The 17,947-nt window shown below is 39.9% G+C and overlaps 1 protein-coding gene across 1 annotated transcript in view; it reads right to left on the bottom strand.

Moving 5' to 3' along the window:
• Positions 1–17,947, bottom strand: part of T265_12484 (hypothetical protein) — a gene marked incomplete at both ends in the record, with an annotated part of 86,671 nt that overhangs the window by 15,508 nt on the left and 53,216 nt on the right. The window contains 6 exons of the mRNA XM_009164008.1: positions 1,632–1,701; positions 5,106–5,371; positions 8,911–9,072; positions 15,377–15,550; positions 15,984–16,212; positions 17,159–17,250. Of these exons, the coding sequence (XP_009162272.1) occupies positions 1,632–1,701; positions 5,106–5,371; positions 8,911–9,072; positions 15,377–15,550; positions 15,984–16,212; positions 17,159–17,250 (993 nt within the window). The remainder of the gene's footprint in view (positions 1–1,631; positions 1,702–5,105; positions 5,372–8,910; positions 9,073–15,376; positions 15,551–15,983; positions 16,213–17,158; positions 17,251–17,947) is intronic.

Raw genomic sequence — 17,947 nt, 5'->3', positions numbered from 1 at the left:
GAAAATTTAACAAATACATTCGGTTGCATGTGAATTTCGCTTTCATGAAAGACTCGAATGAATCTCTCGTTTACAATAAGAAGTGTGAAAGCGGCGGTGAGCTGTCAACAAGCTTTTTATTAGCTTTCTTTACGAAGACCACTCATTTTAAACTAGGATGCATTTTATGATTTTATACGGTCGATTCAACCCGTCCCATAGAATAAGCTTCCTTGTTCTCCTGAGTCATAGTTGGGCGAAAAGATTATTGAAGTGTATCGTAGCATATCAGTATCCGGTTGGTGAGAGTTGGAATAATCCATCGGAATGTATGGCATGTGCAAATAATTGATATAACACAGTAAATCTCAGTCTCCAGTTATTTCCGGATTGGACGACATATAGACCTGTTTAGGTTTTGAAGTATGTTTTCAAGGTTACTGAACACCCGACAGAATAATCGTGCGCTATCTTTTATGTTAAATATATACTGTGTATGATTCTTGATGAACATACTACCGATATCGTCGCCCGAAATTTTAACATCTCATGACCCGCTTTTCCCTTCTTGAGGTTCAAGAATTCGGCCTCGTCCCCGAATTCCCAAAGAAATAGAGGTGGGTATGATGTTTACTGACTGTCCTGCCATTTACTGATATATATATATATATATATATNTTCCACCCACAGAAAGCTAAGCCTGGTTCCCAAAACACTTCAGCTGACCACGTGGTTTCCAAGGTTTAGCTGGGGTGATGCTGATTACACCCATATATGAAGGTTGCTTATTTTTGGGTAGCCTGCCTCACTCACCAGCACAGACGATGTGACTGCTTGAAATCTTGTTGTACCCGATTACCGCAAGAAAATCCCGATTGCTGTTGCATTCACGTTCATTCCATGGGGAGAATATATATAGAATCAGAAAACAGTATGAACAACAACACGGCTTTTGAATAACATGGATTTACCTATACATACATGGCTAACGTTACAATACTGACCGAAAAAGGCTCCAAGTTATTGCACACTTGATGCTCATGATCGGGCTCTCAAGGTATCAGAAGATTGGTTTTATCGCACCATATGTGACTTCCTGCCCGCCTACTGACCGAAAAAGGCTCCAAGTTATTGCACACTTGATGCTCATGATCGGGCTCTCAAGGTATCAGAAGATTGGTTTTATCGCACCATATGTGACTTCCTGCCCGCCCATTGTAATATTTTTTCCGGTAGGAGATCATTAACGAGAGATTCTGTTGAGCTACTCGTATGAAAACAAATCAGTAATGCGTGAATTTCGAGATTTTAAGCACTCCAAAACCTTACCTGTTTACAACAAATTGCACCTGAACAACGCCAGTTATACTCTGAAGTTTAGCTGTTTGCTAAGCAGCCTTTGACGAAAATCAGCTTGTGTAGTTATGGCTGCTACTTTTACTGAACAATGCGTGTTAATTTACTGATGAACTTTTTCCTGCAAACGGCCATGATTCATACTAAGCCACATTGTATAACGCTATTAGGTGGGCCAAATAATTTTTGGGTGACCACTCAGGCGGACCTGTTTGTAAAGTAGGCAGACTTCAACCAGCGTTGCTGAGAGTGCTCAGCACTAAGTATCAGTATACAATATCACAACAGCAACTTACCATCCGATGTCCAGAACACTTCAGCTGCAGACCGCTCGTCTTGAATGCCCGTTGGATAAAGCACAGTTGCCTTAGGGAGGAATGATTCATTGGTCAAATCAAGTACAAAGAAATTGAAACGTGTCATAAATAAAAGACAAAAATAGTGAAGCTGCACACAGTTCATGGGAACAAAGAACTTGTTGACCAGTCTCTTTTCTGTAACACTGACGCTCACTTAAGCAATACACTTCTGTTTTGATCTTATTGATCGGATTCGTTGAAGACAGAATGCCAGTTTACCCCATCAACAGAGTATTGATGTTAGGAATCACTCAGTCACTTTTCGGAATTTGTGAACTCTTTAAGGACGCCGTTTTTATGCTCCCTTCATCGCAAATATTTTCCGATTTTTAGGCAAAGAGCCTAGTAGATATACCTGGCTTATCTTCTGGAAGAAGGCCATAAAAGACGGAAACTAGTCAACCTCTGGTGACCCTCATGACAATCTTGAGAGTTTGTTTTGGTGTTCTTCCATTACGCAGTACCTCGTCATTGCCAAGTATGCATAATGAATGAGCCCGGCAGAACATGGTGTTTGAGCTCAAGTCACCAAAATGTCAGTTTAATAACTTATCCAGTCAGTCACCAGAGAAATGTTACAAGTAATCCCACGTATCATTGTTCTCCAACTGAACTAAACTAAAGAGGTAAATTTACGCTCAAAAAATGCATTCAGTGTTTCCTCTGCTAAACTTCTACTTATATCTGCTTGTAGTTTTGCGAACGATTATTTTCGGTATCATCTCAAATGATAACTGCAGTTTTGAATAAAGCACAACAGGAGTGCAAAAGGGTGGGATATTTATGTCGCACGAAAAGCCCCAAGGAAAAGTGGTACCCAGATAACTTCATACTCAAACATCTAAGATGAACTGGTAGAGAAGGAACAGAAGGAATTCTGTCGGTTCCAAAGCTGTCTATTTCCGACTTTCAAAAACAATAGCCCTGCCGAAAGAAGCGTGTCCTCCCTTGGGAAAAATCGTTTCGTACCTCAAAAATTAGGATTTGTACTGGTGGTGACCGTTGACTCCATAGCAGCTTCAAACACAAGATGGAAGTCCATGCCAATCGTATCCTGTTGTTTTCGAAAGTGACACAAACTATTTTGGCCGTACAAAAAGATATCTGTCTCAAGGCCGCCCTCAAAAAACTCCCACAAATGCCGAAGTAACTGCTATTATATCACATCAACTGCCCTAGTCATGTAATCACCCTTTTCCCACCTAACTCCTCGTTCGACGCACTTAGGCGGGATTTCGCAATCCGGTTATAATGCTTACAACTGTACTTTGCAGTTCACATTTCGTCGACATTTGCTGCAGAAACACCTGTTTTCACAAAGCACATCCATATTCAGCGGGCTTATATCGCCTTGACTTACAAGACAGACACAAATGCGCAAACTGCCACGCTACTACGATGCGCACTGCGTCCACCGCAAAGATAGGATCAATGCATCTGATGTGCTCACTCACTCTCGAATATTTTTGGCAGTTAAAGACCAACAAAGCCAATCAATTATTCATTGTCTTCATGGCATAAATGGTTCATAAAAAAGCATTATTTGAGATTTTGGCAATGTTGATAATGTTGATATCAGAGCCATTACAGCGTTTCCAGGACGTTCGTCTGATGTACAAACGTACTGATGATTAATGGGTAGTTGGTTTGTTGTCGGTCCCCTTTAACCTTGACTAGGCCCGGCTAAAAAAGTTGCAACACATGTATGTCAGTGGTTCTCACAAGCATTTTTATGGTCAGTTATCTTTCAGGACCTCGAATGAGGTGCTCAGTAATACAGGTGGCAAGAAATAAACTAACTGTGACCTTTCACCACTGACGTACCGGAAAACACGGAAAGGCAGAACCCATAGCTAGAAGTGCTTCGCGAGGTTTTCATTCACACAGTAGCAAAGGTTGCATTAAGGCACATTTAAAAAAGAATGCGGAGAATGGATAATTAATTGTACGACACATGAAAAAGAGTAGAGTAATTATTTCTTTAGTCGGATTTTGAGTAAACAGATGCATCGGAAAGTTGGAAAAGCTGAAGAGAAAATATGCTTCGAATTTTCGCTGTCCTATTAAAGGTGGCAGATAAAAACCCTCTGTAGGACAAAGCAAATTTTCATTTTGTATTCGCAATTAGAAATAAGTTACAAGATCGGGTTATAAGGAAGTATTATTTTAATCGTACTTTTGACGTATTAGTAGTGAAAGAATGGAGGAGAGAATGTTACGTATTGACGATGGGAGAGGTTGCATATCAGTAATAAGGAATGATACCATTTAAATTGCCTAATAAACAAAAAACTTGAACAGACAGCGTTTGTTCTAGACGCCCTGAACTTATCCGTTTGTAGGGTTTACCTGAGATTTGTTGATTCGAAGCATTTTAAAACCAGGAAGCACTTTTTGAGAATTGTTCTGCCCCATTTACAATAGGAAAAGCTATTCATCATTAATAATTAGTAGCGAACGAAGGAACTTGTGGATGATCGTAAGACGGATATAGAGTTTATGAAAAGAAGAAACTTTGATATAGAAAAGTGAATAGAGAGTCAGCGGGCCTCGAAAGTGTTTTCCGAATTATTGTGGTTTCATGGTTTCACAGGACCGCTATGAAAGCTGAACATGTGCTGACCAAAGTTTTCCATTTGGTCCCTATCGTGTGTCTCGAAGCGAGCTTTTAACAGCTTTCAAGCCATTTCCAATTTGTTTCATGTCCAATAACTACTTTCAGGATTTGCCATATACTGTTTCCAGGGGCTAAGAGGCCAAGTCTGTACTCGGAACAGCAACAGAGATTACGTTGGATAAGATCTGAGGCTGTCAGCCACCAGGTATACCGGATAACTTAAGTAAGAATAGGGTCTGGGACTCATTGGATCCTACATTCCTAATATGGCTTTACTTGCTCCGATTATGCGAGTGGCGACGAGATAAAAATGTTTAACGCGCATTATTTCCCTTTCTTAGGGGATTTGCCTGTCAAACATGAAGTAATGAGCAGTAAGGCTGTGTCAGCTGCAAGCTAGTTCGCAAGCGATGTCATCTTAGTAAAGATCCTGCCTAACACCATGTACACTCACACAAATTGGAAGGCGAAATCAAAATATTCTGATGACAGAGTATAGGAAAATTGTCAGCGCAATAACAGTACACACAATGATCCCACCTGGCTATTCCATTAAGCCACAACAAAGTGTAATCACGTTAAAGCAGATGATCTGGCAAGAGGAAGCATTATCATCACCAGGATATCTGTAACTACAAATACGCTCATCACTACAGTCTAAAACATATATAACAGAAATGACGGGATTCAACCAAAGTGTGCAATTACGATATGACACAGTACTACCATGCAACTATACAGTGCGGGCTACTTTAGTGTAAACATATGTGATCCGGATGTAAATGGTTACTTACTTTGACCTCGTATCTTCGTCCCGGCTGAAGCTCCTTTATTGTGTACCATTTTCCGAAATCAGAACCAAGCCCACCCTCTTCGGCCTCAAGATGAAATCCATCAACCAATTGATTGGGCGTTGCTGTTCCTGGACTCATCATCAGGAGAGCAAGCTTTACGGTAATTGCCGGATTGTCCCGAAGGCATAATGCGGGCTGGCTGGGTATGACGTATATCCGGGCAGTTCGATTGGCCGCAGATTTGTCCCATTTCACGCCACTCTGACCTGGTAAAAAGATAATGGGTTTTTTTCAGAGGTAATGTACTATTTTCATGCGACGACTTTAACTCTGTCAAGTAAAAAGGCGTCCAAAACAAAAAAGCGAGACAAATCAGTATGTCTCGTGGATTGTAACGCAAATTGTTTACCAGCGGTGAAAAGAGTAAATCTATCAGAAAGGTTTTAAGGAAAGTAATGTCTAATGCTGACGCAGAGACGGAGAATTCGTAATAGACATCCGGGCTTACACAATCTGAACAAAACGACAGCAGTATCCAGTTGGGGCATAATCCGAGCACGCTTTGCTTACAGCAGAGCGCCCCATTGACCCAACCACTATGTACATGGGCTCATGTGGCATACATGCACTGGAATTTCACACTGCTTTACCAAATCTCTACGATATGACGGGTGGTGGAGTAAATCTCCTTTATAATCGGTATGGACGTCTGATAGTGGACTCGTGGGGCGGATACGAGTGCACACGAGGGTCATGGCAGTTCAGCTGGTAGAGCGAAAGTCCGGCGAGCCACGGTCTCCCATGCACGTTCTTTTCTTACACTTTATACGCGCAAGTTCCCAAACAAAACCGGTCATTCCTCAGAAGTGAAATCGTCAAAAAACGAATGCATGTTTTGAACTTGAGTGTACAAAGCCTACGGCATCCAAAACAATAAACAGTCGCCATCCAATATGCTCCAAACCATTTTCCCAAAATCCATAAAATGGCATGTCTCCAGGCGTTTTGGCAGTCATCGGTGGACTGTGGGAATGCCATTTGTTCAAACATTTGTGCCACATTTGCCGTCCTTTGTGAACCTGTACAATCAACCATAATCCACTAGAATCCTAGCTGATCCAACCGACCTTCCTGTATCAGTTAAAGCTTATCATGGAAGACATACGTTTGCACTCTAATTTGTATTTTAGAGGGAGATATAACTTAGGCGAATGTTCTGTTTATGATATTCATTAACTAAATGCGTTACAAAAAGCTTCCTCGTGTTATAGTCAGTGCGACATAAGAAATCTCTGAATATATTTTCTGCAAGGAATACTATTTACAAAGTTGCTGGAAACCTTTGTAGGCTGTCGAGATGTTTTGAGTAATCAAACGAGAAGTTTCACATCGAGTTACCACCTTTTTTTCTTTAGCCGTAGAAGCAAGACGCAGAGGAGCGACAAACACTGAACACACTGAAAAGCCTCCGGACATTCCTCCACTACTTCATCCACTTCCGAATGGTGTTTTGGTGTGTAGTCAGTTGGAAAATCTAATGAACTTTAATAAGTGAATTTAATTTGCTCAAATAATAAATAGTTAGCTGATACACTCAGGCAAATTATTGAAAATGAACCTGGAAAATTTTTCTCAATATTACAACGCAGGCGTAGATTGGAAGAACACAACCCTTAGTATTGCTACGGCTCATTTTATACATTTTTTCTGACAGATGTAGTTGAAGGAAGGCACTGATTGGTTAATTTCAGTTTGTTTATTTTTCTCCTCTAAGGACATAAGTACTCGCTAAACAGAGATCTATAACTCTTTTGTTCACTGGCTTGAAAGGAAAAAGGAAGAATGCACACCATGCTAGTATCTGGTTGCTGCTTGGATGACTCGCTATTGCCCTTCCTCTAATTTTCTGATTTGGAGAAACTTGAGCTTCGGCAGGATGAAATAATAATGTCATCTGGCTGTCCAAAACTAACAATTGCAAATGTTGTCTACATTCGGAATTCTAAGATGAGTAGACTGTCAAAACAGGTAAAGTGTAAGCTAACTGATGGGCTAGCAAGCGTTGTATCTTAATATGGAAACAGAGATAAAAATGCGCACGTCAACATGTATTTTCAGAACATTACCTGTTCGATTCAGTATATTTTCAGCCTAGGTATGGGTTGTTTATTTTACATGTTGAATATAACAGTCGCCCACACAACGCGTTAAAAAAGACTTTCGATATGATTACTTGTTTATTCACTACAGAGAGTAAATATATGATTTCACAGGAGTTCCCTAAAAAGAAACATTCCCCAGGAAGGAGACTTGTTCCCATTTTAACCTGCCTTCAGAGAGGGAAGGTTGTTGGTTCCGTGATTGGTTATTCTTCTCCTCAAAAGACATGCCACAATAAACGTACGAATGTCTGTGACCCTGCTGCATTGGTGCAGTGGTACTCCAACAATTATTTCACACATGCAGCGAGCAAAGCACCCAAGCTAATGAGTGTACTCCACTTGCTTGGATTATATTCAAAGTAGCCGAAAATTTGGTCTTATCTACGCACACAGTAGTAGCTGCTAGACCACAAGCTCAACATTAAGCTCTTTATATCCGCCGCTCTCGTTTTGGTTATCCAAGATCATAAGTAAAACCGTCTTTTCAAACCAAGAGCTCTGTTGCAACAGATGATGCAAACCGCGTTGCTTTTGAAGCGATTAGCGCATTCTTTATGGAAACCCAGTGACCATATTTTGAACTGAACGTAGGGCCGTAAACCAATGCATAAACTTTTCCAAATCCCAACGTAGTGGTTATATCGTGTTGTCTAATGAAAATGAACAAACACTGACAATATAGATATCGTAGACTTACGAGCCAATATAAAAACCGCTTTAAGCACAGAAATAAAGCAACCGCACAAATGTGGGTGACAACTTGGAACCGCTCCATTATGTGGGCTAGATGATATTCAAAATTTTCGTTTATATTTTCCATGCTTTTAATTTTTAGAACGATTATATGTTTGAAATGCCTGACATTTAGAGAAAAAATGTGATTTCGACTGGCCAAGAGCCCGACCGACACACGAGAACCTCTTGTTTTTTATCTCGGATATCATTCTATGGTGTTTGTCCCCAACACTTTAGGAATGAAGATTTTCATCACTGAATCCACTTTGGTTTGGTAAAGAAAAAGTTTTCAAAGTTGAAATAAAGTGGAATGGAAATTTTGAATTTTGTTTTTTAAACTTGTGTAATGGCGGAATATCCTGTTTTTGCGATTGAGTGACACTCAGGAGGACAGCGACCAAGTTTGATTATGGATAATGTGCAAAATGCGACCCAGAATGAGGAAAGGAAATATAGATGGAATATATATATGGAATATATAGAAGGAATATAGATGGCCTGCTGAAGTAAGTCACGTCAGCATTGAAAACTCTATACAAAGTAAAAATTTCAAAATCTGTCAAAAGGAATGTTGCACCTTCCGAAAGAGCAGGATGTTGTATTCGTATTTTTAAGTATCTTACCTTGAAGGCTGCATAAATTTTCAATTTCAGTTTTTAATGAATCTCGTATTCTCCCCATTGGTGTTATTATCCGAGCAAAAACTTCTGACTGAACGATTTTTTGACGGCGTGGTAGAAGTACCGCGTACGGATAAAAGCCAGGTTTTCGTTTGGTTGTTTTGGTAGTAGAAATGTACAAACAGAACGGCATATTGTGGCAGAAAAACGTTTTCCGCTATTCTCCAATAAGAATTTTTCTCTTCAGTAGTGGAAAAATTCATGTGCAAGTGAGAAGGTAGAACTCACCAATTTTTCCTTTAGATATAGCAACGTTTGATGGCACTCCTTTAATTGATTCTCCATCGATCGTTTTAAAGATTGGTGTGACTTCAATTTCATGATCAACCAGCACCCGCGATTTGAAGTTTGGCACGTCGATTAAACTTATGCGATACGCCATCAAGTTTTCTACAAATGAAACGTTAATTGGTGTTTCTATCAATGGGGTTTAGTAAACATAGCGTGGCACACGTGGAATCTACCTGTCACCTGTCACTGTATGAGTGAAACTACTGCTATGGCGCCTGACACCAGTAGTGTTAATTTATTTGTCAACCAAAACGGCTGTTGGTATAAATTAATTTTTTAATCGACGAGGAAAAATGTGGTTTTACCAAGCCATTGAGTGGGGGAAAATAATAGCTGCAATACACAGGTATTCACCAATCTGGTGTGTATAATTACATGCTCTTTGCACAGATTTTTTTGCCAGGTCGTGTTTGTTAATTGTGGAGCGATCTGGTTCCAGGATAGGAACGGAAGCAACAACCTAATCATTTATTGGTCTAAAAACTAACTTTTTGTCTTTAAAGAGATGTAAATTAGCTACACTTTATTGAAACAATTGTGGCAGGTGAGGACCTGTGGAGTGAAACTAATGTGGATGTCCGGACGTACCAGGTGAACGAGATAACTCTCAGTGGTGAATGGAGGACGAAACAAGATACTTCCAAAACTGTCGCGTGTGTGACTGACAGTAACTATTGTTTTTTCGGTAGAAAGAATAGAAAAATTGTGCTGCTTATGATGCGTAGGGCATATTGCGTTCCTTCAACCAATACGATATAAATAACCGGGATCGGTGACGGTTACTTCATTACGCCTTTTTTCCGTTTTACATGCGAGTAAACAAATGATAGGATTGACACAACATGTAGATATAATCCTTTAAATTTAGTAATACGGCACTTGTTGTTTTAGAAATATTTCTCCTACGCATAATTTAATCCTACACAAACTTGGAAATTCGGTCAATAAAATCGCAGTTTTACATCAAAAACCACTCTTTTGTGGGGAATATAGTTAAATTGGTTCATAGGTGTTCTCCTCTTCTTAAAGTATCGCAACTTCAATGGCCTGCATTTAGTTCAGAACGGGTGGAGTAGATTTTGCCGAATATAACGCAACAGTATGTGCATGTACCTGTTTTCGTAGCAGATATCCTACAGTCCAAAATCGAACATCTGGAACGGTCTGCCACCTGGACGTCCCTCAAAAAGCCAAATTAATGTAAATAACGTTTGGTCACTTCGTTTTCTGTGCTCTACATGAACCTAGACAAGAATCACCTTGATTTATCTATTTTTCGTTGGACTCAGTAAACGGACTGTTTGCTGCCAAGCTGGTAGTGGAATACTGTAATTTAAATAGTTATGGGTTACTGGAGCAAGAGCTAAGGGTCAGTTACGAGAAAAAATCTTCGAGTGAAATTAATCAGAACTGAATAAAGTTTAAGTACCTACGGCAAGTTGTTAACAAAAAGGTTGGAAGATAGTAAACATGTGAAATCTTGGCAAAAGCAGGCAGCATATCCGTCACACAGTGTTAGGAGAAACTGAGCTCCAAATGTGAAAGTATAAGTTGAATAATATGAAATCGGGCTGAAAAAAATCGACGCATTATTTTACTCAAACAAAATGGTTTGACCGCATACTACGACCTGAAATGTATTCATGAAACTACATTTTGCCGTCTTATTTTGAATACGTCGTGGCATCAGTAATTATGCTTACTTTGCAGCCTGCTTGAAGACGGTTTGACTTTTGGTCTCCAGTTAGGGCATCAGTAATCAAACTTGCAAGTAAAGGACACCCAAATTCCAGTTTTAAAAACCATCCCAACTCTAAAAAACATGCGTGTGCACAATGAAACCTCCATTAAGGAAGTTTTACCATAGATTGCACAGCCAATATATTAAATGAAACAGCTCAACTTTTCGACCACGAGGAGTGAAGGCGAGAATATTTTAGTTATATTATTCATCCACCTAATTCATACACTGATGAATATTGATTAGAATTGTGGTGTCATCTAAACCAAGGAATAACGCACATCCGGGAATAATTGTAGCTCCGCATGTGTGTTTTCACTGGCGTGAAACACGAATCCTCTAATTACTGACAAAGGACCGAATAGACTAGAAACACATCGCCACCTTGTTTTCAACAAAATTGATGAGTGGTATGGTGGTAGCAGACATGTGGAAGTTGACCGGACAAATCATCCAGACTAATGCAGAAAGCAGATGTTGTTTTGTTAATTGATGCACGAATGTAAGAAAACAAACAATTTGTGCTGAGGGCAATCAAACTTATTCAAACTGACTGGACAACATGAATAAGCATTATTTTTCGGCCTGCTAAAGCAGTGAGTTTTCCTGTAAATCACCATAAAAGCTATTAGTGACAGGAATTAGCACAATAACAATTAGCACAAACAACAAACAAATGGGACATCACTTTTCTGGTAACGCAGTTGCTGTAGCACTAACAAGTGTATAAGTGATACTTAAGCTATATTACTGGTTTTTATTGGGCCAAGCAGCTGTCAGTTTCATTAAGTCTAGAAATTTTGGGAACCAGATGGAGCGCTATAAGTAACATACAAACCTAATGATCGTTGTAAGTAACCATGGATTTACCAGCATCAAGTGAAATTGGGGGTTCAAAATATAATACAAATAAGAAAATAAGGACAACTTGAAGCAAAATTTACACAATATTCTGTGAGTTATGAGTTAGTGCTGAAATGGTTTGAATCAGGTGGCTTTTCGGAATTTGAAGTTACCACACAATACAGCGTGCTCAATAGACGATGGTATGACTCACTAATTGTTCATTTTCTTATCTTACTAGGAAATTCGGTATTTCCACTCTGATTGTCTGTGAAATAATCTATAGTTTAATTCTGTTATTTCATCCCAATGGCCCCGAATGTGTAGCAGTCATATTCTTATTTTCCACAGCATTGTTGGAACAAACTGTTGCAACTCCAGCCTACGCGTATTTTATAAACAGTTTACAGTTGAAAAAGCTAACAGCAATGATTGCGAATCTTCATACACCTCAAGATTTTACATGTGAAATGTTTTATTCTGTCCACCTTTTTTCTTCAGCTGTCAATAAGAATCGGACATGAAGTTTTCCAAGCACACTGAGCTTTACAATGTGATTGCATAAATTGCTCATTCTATCCAGCTGAAAAAACAAGCAGTGTTCAACTTTTGTATAATTCATTTCAACCTGTGACAGAACCTTGTAGGTTGAGTGAAGCATGAACAAACCATAACTCTGTTAGCGTGTTACTGTTTGTCGTAATAAGAGATCTAATCTGGCAAAGTAGACTTGTGCAGTTTTAAAGGACAATAGTTGTTTTTATGCTCCACCAACCAGCATATCGATCATCTCTGCATCCAGTTTTAATCAAAACACGCTGAAAAACCCAGTGAGATCAGATGTGCTGCCGAAAAGCGTTCCACAGCATGCAAACAATTTTCCCTTAATTGGAAATCCATCAGGGTCTGTAGATTGTATCTCCTATTCATCGCAACCAAACGGCATCTCCTTTCGTTAAAACAAAGAATTTGTAAAACCCGTTGTTAATTAGCCCTTTATACACTAGAGAAAACCACAACTAATCACCAAAGTGTGCAAACAAGACTGTTGATTTGGATATGTAACACTAAATGTGGGCTTGTGAACGTGTGCGTAGACGTGACGACCCACTTAGACAACTTTCTTAGGGCAGGAACGTGACTGATAGCATTGACAAAAAGCGCCGATGGTCAAATTAACAGAGGCTGCACCTATGTAAATTATGAATGCAAATGCTGGCAAACTCACCCATACTACCTCACTCTGAACGTCCTTGAAAATGCAACACATTTTTGGGCCCGGAATAGATAGGTGAATATATACAAAAGTCTGTTCTGAACAGTCAGTATAAATCCTCTCTCTAGATGAAATTTTCACCTCCAAACGGCACAGTGGAACCTCAAAGCTGAGAATTCCATGATAATAATCAGAGGACGATTTTAAGTCTATTTTAGTAATCCAGTAGACGAACTTTATACTTGCAAAGTATAAATAGTACGCCGGCAAAGCAAGACATCCCTTTGATAGCTTTGTTTGATCAGCCAAATGGCGTGGGACATCACAGGAGACGTACAAACCTAAAGGGTGCGTGACATTATTAGCCGTCTTATTGTACCCTATTGAAACTTCCAATCAGTCACTTGAGTGTGACGTTTGATTGCTGAAACTCATATCGGGAATATGCCATGTTTTGATTTTCAGAACGATTCCTGAGACGTCATCTTTTAGCCATGAACAATTGGGATTTTACTTTGGACTCTATTGTGTGAGTGGAATTAATATGTTTAAACAATGGTAAGCATTGCCCAGGTGCTCCAGCCTTTCTGAAAATTATCTGCAGTATCCATCTCACACAGCTCTGGCCTGGTCCAAATAAAATATTTCTCCTGTTGATTAGCGTGCAGTTTTACACTATCACCAACAAAAGACCTGTTTGAATGAACGAAGCGTTTGAAAATGTATACTTCAGCGTGTGGTTTATTAACTCAGGGTGGAAAAATGTAATTTCCCCTGTTATGATGTTTATATTAAATCAGAACTATTTGGTGCTCTTTCAGTTTAATGGAGTCACGTTCATTAAAGATTCTTTGCTCTACCATTTCGTGCATTTGAGTGTTCGCTGTGCAAGTGGAGGTAGAATAAACATAACTATGGATGCACCGAAGAATAAAAACACCGATTCTTGAGAAAGGCCACTTTCTCGGATTGGACAAAATAAAATGCCAGTAGCAAGCACGCGCAGCAAGTGAGGCAAAGCAAAACATGGCAACAAGACGCTTTCATTAAACTCAGCCTAAGCTTGGAACACTTGTTCAGAAGTGAGATAAATTTTGATACCTGGAATAGATTGCCTCCACTGAACGTTCCCGGCAAGCCTGATACAGCCGACAAAATTTTAAAACGATAAGATTAATGAGACCGGTTTACTGGTAAAACTTTAAGGGACCAAGAGTGGATACAGTGCTATTCCTATAACAACGATAAGACTTTTGGTGTGTTGATTCGAAATTGTGAGGTGCCCCTGTCGTTACAAGCAGGTCACTTTAGCATTCAGGCCCATAAGCTTTTAAGTAATTTAGATTTTTCTCCTCTGGATAAGCCATACTATGGATCCGATCAAGGGCTGCCAATTTTGTGGGGTCGTGTGAAACCACCAATATCAAGTTTGTTTTAAGATGTGCCTCTATTTAGGCTAGCACCTTTGGCGATTAATCGGTGTCTCAAAGACAATAAAAACCAAAAATGACCTATTTTTATACCCTATATTCAAGTATTTGACTCATAAATATGGACTTTTGGAAACTCGTATGCTAATTTTGGTAACCTGGCACTTTAGAAATTCAACCAAACCCGGGTGCTTTGAGCTTACAAACGCGCCCTAGCAACCCGGAAGTCAGAAAAACAGTTGCTTATTGTCCACAAGAAACAGACCAAATCTTTAGTGAGGAAAAATTATGCACAGCGTGCAATCTTTACGACTCTGCAGTAGAGCGTTTTACTTCAGACCTGCTTTCGCTGAGTCTTACTTAGTACCTCTACAAAGGATAATCAAGGGATTTGTGAGATTAAGATGTCAACTTCGGAATCACTGATGTCAGGATACGTGAGTGTTGCTGGAAAGAAAATGCTTCTGGGTGCTGCAAAGCAGTATCCGGCAGTTAAATCATTGCGCCAAACGAAAAATACACGAAGGTGCATTTTAACAATCAGCCGTTGACTAACACGAGCCACCGGTTTCTCTAGATCGCATTGCAATCTGCGAGCAAGCAAAGTCTGAAGTGCGGACAATTTTATTTCCGAAGTAAGGGTTTCAGCACCGGTAAGAGGGCTGGTAGTCTACGCGGACAAGACAAATGTGATGATTATTTGTTTCGCTCGGCAGGCACAAAACCACTGTAAACAAGTTTGCAAAAGATTCACATCATCCTGAGTGCGCCATTTCCCGGTATGCAGATGTGGAGGCAAAGGAATCAGACGTTTGGTGGCTGTATCATATGCTAATGGATTTTTCGGTGTTCTAACAAGGCGGTTCTGAACCCGACTGTCTCGATGGCGAATGAATTCGGAACGTCGATCAAAAGGCAGCTGCAACTACAATAAACATGTGTACACAGATTTCGCCAGCTTAAGTGCGTCAAAGCCAGACATTTAGGGTTAACGCTAGTTACACTCGGCAAGATCTTTTCCTTTAATTATGTTAATATTATTGCGTTTGAAGCTCTATGGAATGCACCCTGTGAGTATTTGGTGATCTTCCAGACGTAAACCTTGTCTGGACTAATAACAGAACTAAAATCCGATGACTTCTATCAAAACGGAAACTGACCGGTGTCACTTACCAATGGGTCGGTCAACTCTCGGTGGTGTTTGTTCCTCACGAATACCACAAACCTTATTTGTACTCCACATTTTCACGTTAAATTTGTCTAGAACCTCGGTGATTGACTCCGGAAGTGACGTCCATGTAACAGTCTCTTCTTGGGTGTCCAGCTTTAAATCTAGTTTTAAATGGCCTTGTTTAAAACAAAAAGTATGGATGTATAATCCAAAGAAGAAATAGCGGGTAGAAAAACGAGTTTAAAAAGTATGTAACAAAAGTGGACTCAGTAAGTTTCCCTAATACTGGTACAAACTCTCAATGCCTACAAAAGTGCAAACTACTGTTTACGGTAAAGTGCAGTTCGGATAATCGGGCGAACGCGTAAACTTTAAGTGATAAATGAATGCGCTCTAAAAGCTTTACGCTCCTCTCTCTGGACTTCACATCAGCAGCTTTAGGGAACCGTTCACTCATGAGTGAGCATAAAAATGTTTAAATGTGTCAAATCGCAACAAGGCCTGAAAAATTCCTAGGAAACCCTGATTCATTCTTAGAAGCTCTATATCGGGGCGTGCTAGTTGTGACCTGCTTACTGACAGTTTAATGATACACGTCAAACTACCTACGTGGATTCAACAACTGCAAAGTTCGTTTCGTAGTTATATCACTTCCAGAAGCATCACCGCCTTCTATGCGAACCTCCAGATCAAAAGTAAGCAATTGCTGGTCGTTTGGAACGTCCACAGTGAACTGAGTTTGGTTCGACCCCAATTGTTGCTCCAGTTTCTCGGACACTGGCCACGACGGCTGAAGCTTCACGAAGGTTGGATGGCACGCACTGTTATCTGTGATTAACTGAATTAGAGTAATTGTGGAAATTAAGCAAACTGCACGTACAGGAAAAGTTGCGGATGAAATTAATTGCATCTTATTGTGGCAAGATGGGACCTGCTTAAGGTTTCGCATGATCCGGAAATTCGCTTTACTTCATTTATTCATAAGTATTCCCATTCCTACCGACACCTGAAAATATGAGCAAGAGTAGACCTGCACTCACATAATTCCACAAAAATGGTGGTTCAAACCGATTAAAATCTCTCTGCGTAAATGTTGCACAGTAACCCTATCCGGAGTAAACCACTGCCATCTCTTTTCTAGAATAAAGTTCAGAAGCAATCCTGCGATGGTTGAAGATGTCAGTGAAAATTTTTAATCTTCAAACGGGAAGAATATACGATACAATATTTAGGCAATTTCCAAATACGTAATTTGAATAACCTTTATGTTATTTGCTGGCAGAGGATGACACAAGCGGCAACAAAATGTCACTCACTCAACCGACGATTCAGAGGTACCATTTTTAAGGTAGAGATCAAAGTTTGGACCAATACCGCTGATATGTTTCTTAAAAACACAACGCCTACTATTTGCTTTCCGCATATGGATCCCGTGAGTTATTCGTGGCTTGAGGTAACGGACGGACAACAATCAACTGGAAGGTATTAAATGGAAAATCCCTGTAAGCCAAACAATAATGTGAAAGCTCTGTAGGGCTGACATTCGCCTTGTACTACAAAGGGTTAATTTTTGCATTCTTCCGAAAGGTTGTATGCTCCACAAACCATCAGCTACACGAGAGCTTTCAGAATTTTGAGTACTTAGAAGTTGGCCCGGTTAAAGAATGGAAAAGGGATTCTACTGAACTAGTTTCAGGCTATGTATGCCTAACAGATACATTTTTGTGTTCCATTAAGCATCACCTTCTATCCAAGTGCAAATCAACTGACTGGTCCATTCTCACCTTTGAATGAATTGTGAATACCACAACCATCTGCGTTCTGCCCGGTTCTGATTCTGCTTTGATACCGGCCAGTTTTATTCGAATATCAGTAGCTGGAGCAAAAGATAAAAGACATATTTTTTCCATCATATCGATATATGAGAATAAACACGTATTCAGCTTGTGCCCTCAAGAAAATCCCGAATTCCAAACCGTCTCTGTAAAGCAAGCTTGTGCGCAATGGCATTGTCTTAACCCAGACAACAAACTCCCTTAGTACTCCACTGATATCCTCAAAATAGAAGCTTTGTCACCTTCATGCTGGTACGCACAACACTTGAGGTAAATACTCAAGTATAGAGGTTTTACACGCAGCTACTACTCTGGTGTATTCAGCGGTTAAACTAAGGGTAATTCTCCATCCTCAGCGTAGACACTGTCTAATGGGCAAACATAGTGCTGTAATATGGAGATCTTCACTGAAATTCATCCAACAAAGAGTTAGATCAAATCTTTGTGCGCAATTGGTCTCATACTTGCACCCTTAAATGGTGAATAGAAGTCTGCATACATGTTTCGCTCAACGTAAAGTTCATCGAGACAGCTCCCAAAGAAAAATTTGCATGCTGGTCGTAAATTTCAAAGGGCGAATCTACTCCTGAGTCCCATTGTACAAGCTGATTTTCCAAATTACATTGCAACAAGAAACTTCTTTTAATCAGTCCTTAAGTCAGATGAAAAATCATTTAGCTGTAAGGGCCCACCGGTGCTTATCTACCATGCTACCCGAAGGAAGCACGCGGGGCGGAA

Source organism: Opisthorchis viverrini (genome assembly GCF_000715545.1).
Source record: "Opisthorchis viverrini unplaced genomic scaffold opera_v5_2, whole genome shotgun sequence".
Classification (NCBI taxonomy): Eukaryota; Metazoa; Platyhelminthes; class Trematoda; order Opisthorchiida; family Opisthorchiidae; genus Opisthorchis; species Opisthorchis viverrini.
Note: the sequence above shows the minus strand (reverse complement) of the source record. Positions and strands in the feature narration are given on the sequence as shown.